General features: G+C 39.8%; 2 protein-coding genes across 7 annotated transcripts in view; one reads left to right on the top strand and one right to left on the bottom strand.

Annotated features, from left to right (window-relative positions):
- Positions 1–897: 897 nt before the first annotated feature.
- On the top strand, positions 898–3,357 carry LOC148873732 (F-box protein MAX2 homolog A-like). The gene has a single exon (XM_088963519.1). The coding sequence runs from the start codon at positions 898–900 to the stop codon at positions 2,986–2,988; it is 2,091 nt and encodes a 696-aa protein (XP_088819645.1). The 3' UTR covers positions 2,989–3,357.
- The window catches only part of LOC148873731 (putative serine/threonine-protein kinase SIS8), a 98,326-nt gene continuing 84,690 nt past the window's right edge, over positions 3,256–16,891 (bottom strand). For 5 of the 6 annotated variants that reach the window (XM_088963514.1, XM_088963515.1, XM_088963516.1 and 2 more), the window contains 7 exons: positions 10,600–10,900; positions 7,517–7,640; positions 7,412–7,431; positions 7,074–7,230; positions 3,744–4,032; positions 3,584–3,656; positions 3,256–3,497 (listed from right to left, as the gene is read on the bottom strand). In XM_088963514.1, the coding sequence (XP_088819640.1) occupies positions 3,415–3,497; positions 3,584–3,656; positions 3,744–4,032; positions 7,074–7,230; positions 7,412–7,431; positions 7,517–7,640; positions 10,600–10,900 (1,047 nt within the window). In that variant the 3' untranslated portion in view covers positions 3,256–3,414. Of the gene's footprint in view, positions 3,498–3,583; positions 3,657–3,743; positions 4,033–4,549; positions 4,675–7,073; positions 7,231–7,411; positions 7,432–7,516; positions 7,641–10,599; positions 10,901–16,891 lie in introns of all 6 variants that reach the window. The other variant, XR_016104768.1, reaches the window with a different exon arrangement.

Genomic DNA, 16,891 nt, shown 5'->3' with positions numbered 1-16,891 from the left:
CTGGGAAACTGGTGGCTAGCCAGCCACTAGGGTTGTTGATACGAATTTAGAAGAAGTTAAAAAGTGTCAAAAAGTATGGAAATGGGCCCCCAACCCATGATCTATTCTCAAGTTAATCGGCATTGTTTGGATTAGCGGGCCACTACCGACTAGCCCATTTACTTGGTGGTGCGGTGCAGGGAGAGGGAGGGGGAGAGAGGGAGAGAGAGAGAGAGAGACAGTCAAGTCTCTGATTCTGAGTTCTGACATGGACGTCGAACCATTTATTTAGGAGGGTAGGAAGTGGGAGGGTAGTGATTCAATGGAGATAGCCAGATAGGATACTCAGGGGAGCAGACTCTGACAAACACTTGATCTGGATAAATTGTGGAAACCTACACGACTGGGGACCATTCATTATTCCAATCCTATGGTGTGTGGTGTGGTGTGTGGGGTAACTGGGATGAGCTACAAAATAAATAACAAGAAAAATAAATAATTATGTATTTAATATTCTCGTGCGCAGATCACAGATCAGTCATCAGACTCATCAGACTCATCACTAATCAGTAATCAGTATGAAGGGAGATAAAAATAGGAAAAAAAATAGAAAAGGGAAGAAGCGAAGAAAATAAAGACAAAAAAGAAAGAGAGAGAAGGTAGAGCAAATGGATGACGATCACATGGACGCTTCCCATGTGGCGACAAAACCACCGGTTTCCATTACTGTAATCTTCATCGTCTCCTCCAACTCCTAAGCCGCTCCACATCTACATCTCCTAGGCCACCACGTCACACACACGAACTTCTACTCTCTCTCTCTCTCTCTCTCTCTCTCTCTCTCTCTTCTGAGTTCTGAACTTCTGATTATGTTATGCGTGCCTGATCTCGACATCGTCGTCGAGAATCCACCTGAAAATGGCCGCCGGAAACATCCACTTCCATGACTTGCCGGACGTGATACTCTCCAACATCTTCGCCCTGGTGGTCGACACTCGGACCCGAAACGCCATGTCGCTGGTATGCCGGAAATGGTTATTGCTGGAGCGGTCGACGCGCACCTCCATCACCCTGCGAGGCAAGGTTCGCGACCTCTTCCTCATTCCCACCAGCTTCAGGGCTGTCACCCACCTTGACCTTTCCTTGCTCTCGCCATGGGGCCAATCGCCCCTCGACTCCTCTCCACTCCTCGCCCAGCTCCTCCGCCAAGCCTTCCCACTTGTCACCTCCCTCACCCTCTACGCCCGTACGCCTTCCACTCTCCTCCTCCTCGCCCCTCAGTGGCCCTCCCTCCGTCACGTCAAGCTTGTTCGCTGGCATCAGCGCTCCAGTATCATCCCTCCCGGATCCGATTTCCTTCCTCTGCTGGAGCACTGCTCTACCCTCACCTCTCTCGATCTCTCCCACTTCTACTGCTGGACCGAAGACCTCCCCCCGGCCCTCCAGGCTCATCCTTCCGTCGCCGCTTCCCTCTCCCGCCTCAATCTTCTCACCCTCTCCACCGAGGGGTTCAATTCGCGAGAACTTCTTGCCATCACCCGCGCCTGCCCCAACCTCACTCACCTCCTCGCCGCCTGCGTCTTCGATCCCAGGTTCATGGATTTCGTCGGGGACGAAGCCTTGCTGGCTCTTGCATCTCACTGCCCCCGTCTCACCCTCCTCCACCTCGCCGATTCATCCTCCCTTTCCAATGCCCGTCCCGACCTAGACGATGATGGGTTCCCTGCAGAAGATGCGAGCATCAGTCGAACAGCTCTTGAGGAGTTCTTTGCCGCCCTTCCCTTGCTTGAAGAACTGGCCCTTGACATTTGCCGCAATGTCATGGATGCGGGGCCTGCGTTGGAGGTGCTGAATTCGAGATGCCCAGGTCTGAAATCGCTGAAGCTAGGACAGTTCCATGGAATCTGCAAGGCCATTGAATCTGTGTTAGACGGCATTGCACTCTGCAGTGGGCTGGAGTCTTTGTCCATCAAGAACACCGGCGATCTCACCGACTCTGGTTTGCTGGCCATCTCCCGTGGCTGCCCAAAACTGGCCAAATTCGAGGTTCGAGGTTGTAATAACATCACTGAGACGGGAATGAGGAACTTGGCTGGCATGCTCCGGAAAACGCTGGTTGATGTGAACATCTCCTGCTGCAAAAACCTCGATGCTGCATCCTCACTGAGAGCTCTGGTGCCAATCCGGGACAGGATCCGGCGGTTGCACATAGATTGTATGTGGGACAGCCTACCGCAGTCCGAGATTCCTAGCGATAAGTCCGCCCCTCGACATGCTTTCGACCTCAATGAATCTGCGGAGGAAGCCAGCACATCCAATTGCTCTGCTGCTGCTGGGTTCATGAATGATAGTCCCAAGAAGAAGAAATGCAGGTACGCCGTGAATGATAGTCCCATGAAGAAGAAATGTTGGTCTCGGCTGCAATACCTCTCCCTTTGGATCCCCGTTGGCGAGCTGTTGACTCCTCTGACTTTAGCTGGATTAGACAGTTGCCCTGTTCTGGAGGAAATCAGAATTAAGGTGGAAGGTGACTGCAGGAAGCGGCCGAAACCAACAGAGCGTGCATTCGGATTGAGCTCCCTTGCGCGTTATCCTCGACTGTTTAAGATGCAGCTCGATTGTGGAGATGCAATAGGTTATGCGCTAACTGCTCCAACCGGACACATGGATCTGAGTTTGTGGGAGAGGTTTTACTTGAATGGAATTGGTAATCTGAACCTGAGTGAGCTTGACTACTGGCCACCACAGGACAGGGATGTTAACCAGAGGAGCCTTTCCCTCCCTGCAGCAGGTTTGCTTCAACAGTGTTCCACCCTGAGGAAACTGTTTATCCACGGGACTACCCATGAACACTTCATGACGTTTCTCCTCAACATACCAAATCTCAGAGATATGCAGCTGAGAGAAGACTACTATCCAGCACCAGAAAATGATATGAGCACAGAGATGCGCGCAGAGTCATGCAGTCGATTCGAGGATGCACTGAATAGGCGCCAGATTCCTGATTGAGATGAGATGGGGTTGTAGACTTGGTTGGCATCACACAATTGCACAAGCTGGAAATTTTGTTTTGCTTCTATTTTTGCATGGTTCAGCAATGCGTAGAGATTCGGCTTTGAATAAACTTTTCTTGGGAAACAATTTGACAGTGCGATAAAATCTCAACAAGTTAACAGAAGAGGGTGATACTGGGATGGTTTCCAGTCATTAATTTGACTACAGCGTGTATTTAAGCTTGGCATTTTCAGTCGCATGGCATTCAACAAACTCTTGGAGTTGGAGAGATGAAAAAAATTTACTTGTAACTCGAGATGACCAATAATTTGTTTTGTTTTGTTTTGTTTTTGAAAATAATAAAAGCATTGACTATTTTTACAACTTCAGCTGACAAAAGTTGAAAACCTCTACACTGTTTTCTATACAATAAAAACTGAATCAGCAGAGTGTGTATTCACAGTCGAGCAAGCGCGAGAGTATCTCTTCACAGCTTGGTCGTTCATCCGGTTCTGCCCAACAATCTGCAGTCAGGATTCCACAAGGTGAGCTTCCCATTCAATTGTCACCAACAATAAATCCGGCATCAGATTTGTAATCTAATATATACCTGCAATCAACTTGCCCAGGGGACCTTCAGGAATTTCTAGCCGCGATCCCTCGTTAGCAACTGCATAGACTACCTGAATCATTGCACAAAAATCAATATTGGAGGATCCTGTGTTTCCTTTTGCAACTTAGATAGCAAACAGATTCCATGCCCTACTTACTTGCACTGCTGGTACACCTTCCCATGGTCTGTTTAGAGTGCAGAGTTCCCACATTATCACACCCAGACTGAACACATCACATTTCTCTGTGAAAGGTTCATTGCGGATGAGCTCAGGAGCCATCCATTCTGGAGTTCCTGCAGAAGAGGAATCTCTCATGGGACTCTCCGTCATTACTCGTGATAGTCCGAAATCACAGATCTTGACCGTCCAGTGCTTGTTCACAAGGCAATTAGCACTTTTGAGATCACGATGAACAATTTTCATCCGGTGTATGCACATCAATCCCCTTCATTTTCAGAAGAGTAACTCAGTTAGAGGTTGTGTTTCCATAACTAAAATCAAATTTATGAGGTTAGGTCATAATTGACATCTAATAGAGATGAGGCATGCGGATACTTGGTTCAACACCATGAGTCATGACATGTAATTGGATCAGTCACACTTGGTATTATAATATGCTTCTGATAGAGAAATTATTATGTTCAATAGCCTAGGTGGAAATATTTATCAAAAAAAAAAAAAAAGGCCTAGGTTGAAATGGCATAGCATCATCCATCGCCCAATTTGGATAAACTTGAAAAACCATATATAAGCTTGTATCAGTCCCATCAGCTTCAACCAAGCAGACAGGCTTGGAGAACAAAACATTAACTGCATGAAGGTGCAAATCCTTTACCCTGGAGAAAAGTTGGACTCAGGATATCTGCTAGCCATAATTGCCAATGACCAAAAGTCATAGGTTGCTCTCTAACTAGCTTACTAGCAGTTTGATACTCTTACCATTGTGTGGCTGCTAGATGTACCTGACTTGGATATTAGAACATAAATCAACTTTGGCAACTTTGTTGCAAACATTTTATAGTCCTTGGTACTGCTCAACTTGATACCAACATGTCTCTTCGGAGACATCCAATAGAGCTGATAGTCACTGACATGGAAAAGGAAAAGAAATCATGGAAAACAAATAAGTTTCTTCAAAATCCTGTACCAGTGGAAGTTTCATAGTTTTGGATTTTGGTTAATTTAAGTCATTTATGAGTTATTTTATAATTTTTTTAGTAGTAGCATTGACATGAAGTTTATACCTTTTTAAATGAAGATTATAGATAATTACCAGTGAAAGATAGGGGTGCTCATAAAAAATTGAAAAACTGAACTGCTCAACTGGTCAACTGGTTCGGTTTGACTTTGGTATTTTTCAAAAACTGAAGGACCAGTTCAGTTTCAAATATATGCCCATGGGAGCACCCCTAGACGTGGGGGCATCTAGTTGCCTAGGCAATAAATTATTTTTTTAAAATAAAACTGCTCAACTGGTTCGATTTGAGTTTGGTATTTTTCAAAAACTGAAGGACCAGTTCAGTTTCAAATATATGCCCATGGGAGCACCCCTAGACGTGGGGGCATCTAGTTGCCTAGGCAATAGATTATTATTTTTTGAATAAAAGCCATGAATCCTGGATAGTTCCCTAGGTTCATTAGCAATCAAAAACCATCTTTGACTAGTCTGAACTGTGAACACTCCTACACATGGAGGTGCCTAGTTACCTATGCAATGGATTTTTTTAATAAAAACCATGAATCCTGGGTAATTCACTAGGGTTCTTAGCAATCAGAAACCATCTTTCACTAGTAATTATCTATAATCTTCATTTAAAAAAGCATAAATTTCATATAAAAACATATTTACGAGAAGAAAAAAAGAAAGAAAATTCAGAAAAATATAGGATGAGACCCTGTTTCTGTCATAGGAAAAGAAGAATAAGAAGGATAGAAGAAGAAGATATGTGTTGATTGGATAAAATTTTAAGATATTCCTTGCTTATCAGTTCAGGTTTTGAAGCCTTCGAGGGTACAAGACTGCATACACCATGTGTATTGAATGAACCCTAACAAATAAGAATAAAAAGAAACTACTACATAAACCCCAAAAATGGATAATTTAGTTTAATAATTATTTTATTATTATAATCTCAAAAATAAAGAATATAAAAAATTTCATAGCACCATATACAAGCCAGGTAGGCACACAAGCAAGGAAACCTTCCATGAGCACCTTGTCACATAGGAATCGCCTTGACAACTATGATAATAATATGGTAATTTGCTGATGGTGCAGTTGGTTCCTAGATCAGCAAACAGCCTATCTGATCATTTTGCTAAACATAGGATCAATAGAGGGAATTGCTTTTGGGCTCAGTTGTAACTGTAATAAAAGGATTCTGTTGTTGTCCTAAGATCATGGGGTAGCCAAGGCTATCCATAATATTGTATAATTCCTTCTGATTTAATAAATGTCTTCATTCTGTTGCTGATAAAAAAAAAAGGTTAGTAATAGGGTAATTTTAATGAGTCGTGAATGCTTAAGTATAATTTTAGATATCTCTCTGAATTTTTTACAGTAAAAAGTTCTAAGAGTTACCACTTTACATTGTTTTGGTGTCATTAGATAGGCTATTGAGAAAGTTCTAACTGATAGGATGTTAATCTGTTATGTGATTTCAGTCTTTCAATTTTCTTGCTCTCTCTGAGCTATTTTTGCTTTTTTTAGTTTTAGTGGTATTAGTAGAGTGTTATCAGAAAAATTGTATGAGTTAGAGTCCTTATCTGAGCGTTGCTAGGGGTCAACTATAGATTTGTCTTAGTACTAAAGCAATGAAAAGTTGTTTTGGTTCAGTTTTCTAGTTGAGTCTGGAACCTGTAAAGGAAGAGCTGAACACTTTTGTTGAGTCTACAAATATAACAAAATAATAGAATAACTTGGCCGTTTACAATGACAGGGTAACCGGAGAGTGTAAAACAATAGAAGAGAATGGCATACCATGGGGTCATCGAAGGTGGTGGTGGTGGTGGTAAGGAACCTGAGGAAGGAGAGATCATAGCAGACAATTCATCTTCTGTGAACCAATATAATTTTTTCTTCTTCCACTTTCCTTTTCTAGTCTTCATCATTGACCCAATAAAAGCTTCATTTATATTTTCACATTGGTTATTTGAAATCTGAGTAGAGAGGTGTGTATGACATATGCTTACCCAAGTTAAAGGAGTATTGTTGTTCTGGACCCCATTTAGTACAGAACAAAATAAATGCACATAAAGAATCTTATGACATGTACAAGTTGAATGTTCCCTTGACAAAATTTTGTTTTCCTTGACTAAGACAAGAAGGATTAAACAACAATGCAAGTTGGCTTGGGATTAAGTACTGAAAAATGAAAAGCCAAAAACTATAACTCAGGTTGAAAAATAATAGGCACTTGGTTTTGTATGTATATATCAATGAATAATAATATAAGCTCCAATGTGATGGGTTACGGCTGAACCAACCTGCATATATCACGCAGCATTTTTAATCTTCTGCGCCAGCTGAGTTTCTTTTTGTGGCCACTCATATGAATCAAGTAATACAATGATCCCATCTCCATGTATTCAGTTACCATCGATAGGTGTGGAGGCTTTGTACATGCACCAAGGAACAAAATAACTGCAGAAAAAAACATTCATCACTTCATGAACATGTAAAAAATTCTGAGGTGAAATAATCACTTCGTACAAACCGTAAAGTGTCTTTCTTGTTGACATGCATGGATAATGTAGGACATAATCAAGGGAAGATATATCAAATATGACAAGGTAAAAAATGAGTAGTATGGCTAGTAAAGTACCGTTTGGGTGTCGAAGGCGGCTGAAAAGAACAAAACAAGCTCACGGTCAGAGAAGAAAAGTGAGGTTAATTAAGCTGAAACTCAACTAATCAATCAAAAAACTACCTTAGAATAGATATTTCATTGCAGAAATCCTCCATGTTTTCAGTGGTCAAATCTTGCTCTAGGAAAACCTTGATTGCAACATCAGTACCATTCCATATTCCACGAAAAACTTCTCCAAAGAATCCTAGAAACCAAAATATATATATATATAGTATGTTAACCAAAGGCAACAATTAAATCAAGATGCTGGTCTTTTAAGGATGACTTTTTTTTAAAAGTGATATGTTAATAAAGGATGAAAAAGCATACCTATCTCGAACAGAATAGAAAAAGAAAAACTGTCCTGGTGCTGAAATTGCTAAAAATATAGCAAACATATCATCCACTAGTCTATTCTAGGATTGGTGTAATCCACAAGAAGTGTCTCCAAATTCCTTTCACCAAGTTACCTTGCAAAGAAGTTTATGGACTCTGGGATCCATTTGAATCAGCTTTCGTTCTTTATTACCAAAATTCCAGACTCCCTAATATAATGTCCTAGCTGTCATTGTTTATCTGATATTATCCAATATACCATCACGTGAATCTCCCTGAATCTTCAATCCATCTACACCAGAGGAACCCTAAAATAGTGATAAAGCTTCTGTTCATATGGAATCTCCCTCCCCATTAGCCAATGAAAATCATCATCATCATCACCAATCATCAACCAAGCCTAATCCCAACTATATGGGGCTGCCTACATGCTAAAATAACCTCCTAATGTCAACCAAAACATTTTACTGGGATCCAAAAACAAGTGTCATAATACTCCACAGGCAAAGGGACAAATAAAAGGTGATGAAAGATCCTATGTTCTTGCAAAAGACAAACTTCAGGATAAATACTGAGACTTCAATCTACACAACTGATGCGTCCTGTAAGTGTTGATAATCTCAAGTATCACTTCCCAATATAATGCTTTTATTTTTTGAGGCGGCCCTGACCAAATAGATTCTACTAGGAATCCCTGGGGAAGAGAGGGGTTGTGAGGATTCAAAAAAAGCACTTTGAAAAGAACTAACATGAAAAAGAACCATTAGGACTGACAAACCACAAACTATTATCCCTCCCCTTGGAGAGAAGGAAAGCATCTTTCAAGTAATTAACAAGGAGATAAAAGTATCATTTGTATGGTCTCTAAAACCACACCTAATCCCAAATCCCAAGATAATCCATGGATGAGTAATAAACTATGGAGGATATGGAATAGTTTTTATACAAGGATACAGAAAAGTGACTAAGACTCCACCTGTAATGTTTTTTTTAATGAATAATTTAATATTTCATTGAGATATATTCCAACATAAGCAACCTTTTTTCTAAGTTACAAGAATTACCTTACATTTAGTTAGATCTAATTATTGATCTAAACATTCTTCATAAACAAAGGTATTAAGTTACAGCCAAAGATATAACAGCATAAGGGAGATTTTCCACATGCAGTTCACTAAAGGAGTAAGTCCATCAACACCTCTAAATGGAAAAGATCTCCAAGATCTTCATTCTACAAATACCACCCTAAAACACATATAGCTCCTTAGTTTGACTCTTGCATGGTCAGAATACCAGTTCCATTACTTCATCAAGGTACTGGCAACAATCTTCAGATTTGAAGTATAATAGCCATTTTTCCAAAAAAAAGAAAAATGTAATAGATAAATGCATTTCAATATGGGGCCATAGTTTAGTGCAATTCAGGCTTACAAATGTGAGAATGCAGGTTGAGTCTGCGAGTGGCTGCTTTCTGTGGTCCATATCTAGTCCATTCCTCCAAAGACCCCAGATAATTGGGATCAACATTGGGTAAAGGCCTTTCAATAAAATGTATTTCAATATGTAACAAGAATCCATGCTCACTAGAACCCAGATACCATGAAGCTCTGTACAAAAGTGCCTATTGTAATTTATTTGGCAATGTTTTTGTAGTTGATAAAAAATAATCATTTGAGGGTAGAATTTCATAGAATTGTGGTCAAGACCCTCCAGACTTTATCCAACAGGCATAGACTCGACTATAATTGAAGAGAGGTTATCACATTCCTTAAGAGATAGACCAAAGACCTGACACAAGCAAATCATGTAATGAACCCATCCAGATAACACAGGACTACCTACCGGTCCTACCCAAACATCTTGGTTTCACCTAATATTCATATGATATCCTGCATTTGTGTGAATTTGAGGTGGATAACTTACAAGGTCTTCTATATAACCCCCAAGTAAAATGAATTTTCATGGCTATATTTGGTTGCAGTGCAAATTCATTTGCACTGATGCAAAACTATGGTAGTGGAATGATTTGGGTGCAAGTTTTGATTTATTTTTGTTTCAAATTTTACCTTACTTTATTTGGTTGCAGTAAAAATGAAGTAAAATAAGACCCAAAGTAGAATGAAGTAAAATCCAAAACAAAATTACACCCAAATTTGCATTTTTTTTCATTTGCACTCCCATACATTTGTACTAGTGCAAATAAAATTGTACTGCAGCCAAACACAGCCTTAGGCTCAATTTTGAAGGAGTACAAATACAAATATGTAGTGTAAAACCCTGTATTTTCTATTATTTTGTATGTATTTGCACTGTATATATTTGTATTTGTACTCTTTCCAAACTGAGCCTCAGTTATTATAAGGAGCAGAAACATAATAGCCAAATAGCAGAAAAAGTTTGCACTTATAAATCTGTCGTTTCGTAGATGTGGGGAAATATCATCTTTGGTTATATCCCCATTAATTGTTTGCGTAGTAAGAATTGGCAATGCAAAATACATGCATGCACAAATAACATATGACATTATGGACCAAGCAACCAACAATTACCAGATCAACACGAGCATTTAACCATACCAGTCTATTGAAGTGGTGTATTCCGCCCTCCACAAACATACATGCAAATATGGAACTTCATACACAGATATTATGTGGATCTCAAAATGTTGAGATCCGTTCCTGTAAAAAGAGATCAAGTTTTGCCTTGCTCTTTTATTTTTCGGACTCATCATTTATTTTTATTGATCAAAAAGAGGAGGTAGTAAAAGAGCAGAGTGAACCAAGGCAAGATTAGAAACATAGAGGGCTAAGTTGGAAAATAATGCTCACCAATTCCAACACGAGTTCCAACAGTTAATTCTGAGAAATCAATGTTCCATTCTTCAAAAGGTAGTAATGGCTTGTTTAGGATCGTTGAAGATTCAAGGACTTTATTCCATGTTGAGACCATTTCAGCATTCCCTCCATAGTCTGAAGGCATACTCCTTCCAGAAGTCTGCATCCTGAATCCATGAGGAGATGAAGGTAATGATGTTGCCTTCTGAGAATTTATTTTCTTCCTCTGCATATCATACATAGTAGAACTTTCACTGCACCTCTCGTTATGGCCATCCAGACGAAAATTTAATGCCTGTAGGAAACATAACAATTGATTAACAATCACTGATACAGGAAGACAAAATAATGAATGTATTTGACAATTTAGCGTATGAACAGAATACATATCTTGCACCATCTGAAATTCCAGAGGCAGGAGGATTTAAGAAAAGCATCAAAGATAGAAAAATGAAAAGAAATAAAAGAAGCACTTACGTAAAATTCTTAGGCATTGATGCAAGTAAAAACAGTTATCGTCAAGGAGGAAGAGATCAAATTTGAGAAAAGTTCAGATGTATGCCAATGTGATACTAGAAGATTTTGGACAAGACTACACTACATGTGCATGAGTTTTCCTTCTATTTACACATCATGGCTCTGATCACAACCAATAGACATCACTTTCAATTTAATGAAACTTGATGTATGCCAATGCATCACTAGTGAACTATGGACAAGATAACATTGTCTTTATGTCATACATACTGTGTTTGCAATATCGATGCAAGGAATGGCATGAATAGTAATGGCTGAAGAAATCATGAGAAAAAGCAGAGCAGGTGGTAGCAACTGGCAATGCTAGGAGACATCATAATGAACATGGTGACAATGATGATGATCACTTTTTTTATCAGTAACAATCAAACATTTTATTAAAATCTTTAAAAGAATAGTTCACAAATACAATGTATATGGAACTCCTTTCATAGGCTAGTATACACTACCTACCCCATGATTTATATTTATTAACAGCTGGCTCCCCATTGGGACCAGTTCTCAATACAGTTGCACCCTAATAATTGCTTGTTTGGCTAAGGCATCAGTCATACTATTAGCACATCTATGAGTCCAATGGAATGGTGCAATTAGTTAATCTGCCAATATGCTGACTATCCTCAACAAATGCCACCATTACTTTGGAATCACCCTCCACCATGATCCTCTAATTGAGGTTTTGACTCGACCGTAGTCTTTGTATCACTTAAAAGAGTTCTACCCTTTTTAGGCCTCTATGTCCAATGGGGCCTGAGAAGAAGGCCATCATAGCTTCTAATTTACAATCACATTTTGGAAATATCATAGCCTCAACTGTAGTCTTTGTATCATAACTTCCTAGGAGGCCTCAGCAAGGCTGGAAAGGTAGCTTGGAGTATCCTCCCCATACTTTTTGAAGGCAGAAATCAAAAGAAGAGGTGCTCAACAGGATTGTGGGGATGGTGTTTTTGTGGCTGACAAACCATCCACTCTTTAAAACAGGCAAACTTGTTCCTTTTTTGAGCCCGATTTCCTTTTTGTAAAAGATCATAGAATTTTTTTGGGTTGTTTTTCGGAGGCTAGCTTTTCTGAGGTTTTTCTGTCTATTTCAGCTGTACAGTCTCTCATTGTACAGAGACCTTTTGTATGCTGCCCTTTTGTTTTTAATGAATTACTTTACCTTACAGTTTTCAAAAAACAAAAAAAAAGAAAAAAAAAAAAGATTTTGGAAGTATATTGGTGTCAAGTTAATCTGCTTCCAATGCAAAGAAGCTGTGTGGAAGATAATGTTATTGTCCACATTGTTGGTCTTCTTTCCACCTGCAGAAGCAAGAAGTCTTCAGCTCTATTGCATCAATGTGGTGGACATCTAGATGGTGTCTTCATGATAAATCTCCACTCAATGACTATTCTTCTCAATGGAGTGAAGCTAGAGGAGATCCCCAAGAAGATAGAGGTTTTTGTTGATAAGTTTTTTTTTTTTTTACCCAGTGTGGTAGGCGACCTCCATCGAAGCAACCCTATGGCTGGAGGCTCGCATAGGGTAAGGTAGAGGGTTTGAAGAAGAATGGCTAGGTGGCAGCAAGTGATTTAGTGATTTCAAAAGCTCTACAAAGTGCCAAGATTGAAAGTTTTAAGGCATGATGGAGTAAAAGCTGGATTTCAGATGAACAAGGTTTGTGACCTAGGCTCCCCTATAGCCTAGCTTCATCTTGGCAACTTGACAACCATGATTGGTAAATATAACTTTTATTAATTATGAAATAAAGAATATATAGTGTAGAAAAAACATGCCAAGCCTCTTTTTTAGTCTGACACCTGCCACCCAGTGATTTAAAAAGGCGTGCCTAGGCACACAGGCAAGGCGCATTTTGGAGTATGCGCCTCGCCCAGGTCCTAGGCGCACATGCCTCAGTCCAGGCATGCGCCTATTTGCTAATGTTGTTCATTCAATCATTGCAATAAAATATCTTCTTAAAAGGCAATGAAAGTTATAAAATCGTTATTTTTTATGAGAGAAATAAGAATTTCAGACCCTAACATAGACTTGTTTGGGCTTGCCTTGAGGGGCGTGGTACAAAGGCGACTCATAGAATCAAGAATGCAATATGTTTTACATCACATTAGCTACTTGAAGCAACGCAATTAAGAACAGAAAGAGATTGTGGGTTTTACATGCTTGAAAATGCTTTATATGTTTGCTTTTATTTTTAAATTTTCATTTGAATACACTTTATGTGTTATGTTTATGTATTTTAATATCAAGCCTGGTAAGAGGCCATTCATTCGTGTCCCCATTCCAATGACCAAAAAAAAAAAACAGCACCCTTGTGGGGACAGACACATTGGTTGTTGTGCTCATGCGGGGGCAAATGCATGAGCCTTCTATGGAAGGCATATTGTGGTAGTTTGAGTGGGGGAGTGACATGCTTCCTCACAGACTTCAGTTGCTGTTCACTTTAGTGAGTTGTGGGCGGTGCGCCTACATCCTGGTTTCATGACGGATGAGCCATTGTTCCGTAGCTTTGTTTGAGGCACTACTAAGGCGGGGACTACAGTCCGAAATTGGTTGGTATCGATGGTTGGTCAAGGAATATCACTGAAGTGGCAGTTTTGCACAGAAGCTACTTTCTCGCGGATGAAATGACGGTCAACCTCAATATGATTAGTTCTGTCAGGTTGGATGGGATTATGAGCAATATTGATAGCAACTTGGTTATCACAATACAACCTCAATGGTTTCTCATGGGCCATGGAGTTGTATTCCGCCTCAGCACTTGAATGGGCAATAACAATTCGCTTCTTGCTACACCATGACACAAGGTTACCTCCAACAAAAGCACAATACCCCGAAGTCGATCTTCTATCATCAACACATCCGGCCCAGTCAACATCAGTATACACCTCGATTTTTATATGACCATTATTTTCAAAGAGTATTCCCCGACCTGGACATTTCTTCAAGTAAGCAAGGATTCTTTCCACAACCAATAGATGAGTGGTTCTAAGAGAATGCATGTATTAGCTGACAACACTAACAACATAGGAAATGTCAGGACGAGTAAGACATAGATAAAGGAGCTTTCCAACTAGTCGTTAGTACATTGCTTTGTCTTCAAGAGGCTCTCCCCCTTCAACACTTATCTTATGAAGATCAAGGACATTGAAGATACCATGTCTAGAGCGGGCCACTTTAATTCCCAAGAAATAACATAAATCACCAAGGTCTTTCACTTCAAACCCCGCATTAAGGAATTGTTCGAGGGAATCAATCTCATCAGGATCACAACTAGTCACAACAATGTCGTCAACATACACTGCAAGAAGGGTGAGAGAAGCACCATTTCTCTTAATGAAAAGAGTATGATAGGAGTGGGCTTGTACATAGCCAAACCTTTCAAGGGCCAATCTAAATCTGTCAAACCAGGCTCTTGGAGATTGCTTTAAACTATATAAAGCCTTCTGCAATTTGCAAACTTTCTTTCCTATAGTAGCATCATAAAAACCAAGAGGTAGTTCCATATACACCTCTTCCTACAAGTCTCCATTAAGGAAAGCATTCTTGACATCAAGTTGGAACAGAGGCCATGAGAAATTTTCTATAGGGGTAGTAGAACTCTAATGGTATTCATCTTGGCAACAAGTCCAAAGGTTTCTAGGTAGTCAATGCCATAAGTCTGAGTATACCCTTTGCAACCAGTCGAGCTTTATGCCTTTCGACTAAGCCATCTGCATTATGCTTCACAGTGAACACATCTGCACCCAACTGGTTTCTTCCCTTCTAGCTTGTCAATTAGCTCCCAAGTCTTATTTTTAATGAGAGCACCCATGTCTTCCTCCATTGCATTCTTCCACTCAGGAACTGCATGAGTTTCCTGTAGAGACCTAGGAATAGGTATAACAAAGATAGATGCCAAGAAGGACCTAGAGGATGGTGAAAGATGATCATAGGTGATAAACTGAGATATGCAATGGGTAGTAGATGAAGTGCATCGATGCTTTCCCTTGCGGACTGCAATGGGAAGATCAAGATCATCCGAATGGGGTAGAGGATTAGAAAATGAGGGTAATGTATCAACATGCAAAGAGGGAGAAGTACCTGAATCTGGAATTGCAAAGGAGCAAGGAACTGGCCTGGACTGATTATGAGCACCAAAATCAACCTGCCTCCACCTCTTGTTGTAAACTCTCAACTCCCTACACCTCTAACAAGCACCCTCATTACACAACTCTCCTTCAAAAATATGGATAGGTAGAGGGACTCCAAGATAGAGACTATCCTTCTCATTATTCTCCCCCTAAGAAGAAACACTTGGCTAATAAGGGACATCCTCAAAAAAATGTAACATCCATGAAAACAAACTGAGAACCAGTACTAGGATCATAGCAGCAATATCCCTTTTGATTCTATGCATAGCCAAGGAATATACATTTAGCAGCTTTAGGATCAAGCTTAGAATGATGGGGTCCTAGAATTTGAACAAAACAAGTGCACCCAAAAACTTTAAGAGGGATGGTGTACAAATCTTTCTCAGGATATAATAATGAAAAAGGAGTTTTCATATCCAAAACACGGGAAGGGATTCAGTTGATGAGGTATACAACTGTATTAATAGCATCACCCCAAAAACGAATGGGAACATGAGATTTTAGCATAATACTTCTTGCAACTTCCAAGATATGCCTATTTTTTCTCTCGACTACCCCATTTTGCTGAGGTGTATGGGAAAAAGTACTCTGATAAACAACCCCATACTCAAGAAAATATGAATTCAGATGTTTAGTGAAATATTCTTTGGCATTATCGGATCTGAAAATTTTGATTATGACTTCAAATTGAGTGAGAACCATTTGATGGGTTAAGGTGGGAACCTCATTTCGAGAACGCATAAGATAAACCCATGATAAATGGGAATAATCACCAACAAACAATAAGAAATACTTATACCCCCCATAGCAGGAATATGATATGGCTCTCATACATCAGTATGCACAATTTCAAAAGGAGTATTGCTTCTTTTATTACTCAAAAAATAGGAGGATTAAAATGTTTTGCAAGTTCACAACTCTCACACTTTAAAAAAGACATCTGAACTGACTTAAACAAAGCAGGAAACAAGTTTTTTAAAGACCCAAAAGACAAATGACATAAACGATTATTCCAAAAGCATAATCTGACTCATAGACTTGAGAAACAAAAGACTTCGCAACTCCTTTATCACTTTCAAGGTGGTGCTTGAACAGGTAGATTCTATTCATCTCATGGCCAGTCCCAATCACCTTCCTTATCACCAAATCCTGGAAAATGCAACGGTTAGAAAAGAAGGTTATTGAGCAATTTTGGCTTTTGGTAAGGCTACTGACTAAAAGTAGATTACTGCTAAGCTTACTGAAAGGATGAGAGATCCATCGTATGGACACCCAAATCTTGTAGAATAAAGGGGGCAAATTTCAAAAAATTTTTCTCTCCCTTCAACTGGGAATCGCATTGCCTATTTAGAAAATCATATTTTCAATGATCATTCTTGAACCATAAACTGAACCAGATCTGAACCGAAAGGAGTAGGAGAGGATTATACCTGATACGGAGAAATAGTATCCCCCAACGAAGGTGTTCACGCCTAAAGAAGGATCCGAAGACTGCTCCCACTGAAGATGGCGCAGTGCAGGATGGAGCAGAATCAGCTGTATTCTTCTTCAAGAATTTTGTCCTTCGCAAGAAACAGCAAGATGGCACGTGACTACAGCTTCCTATCAATTCTTTCTCAAA

This window comes from Nelumbo lutea, chromosome 1, assembly GCF_056320005.1.
Source record: "Nelumbo lutea isolate HS-2025 chromosome 1, American lotus-T2T, whole genome shotgun sequence".
NCBI classification, from domain to species: domain Eukaryota; kingdom Viridiplantae; phylum Streptophyta; class Magnoliopsida; order Proteales; family Nelumbonaceae; genus Nelumbo; species Nelumbo lutea.
Note: the sequence above shows the minus strand (reverse complement) of the source record. Positions and strands in the feature narration are given on the sequence as shown.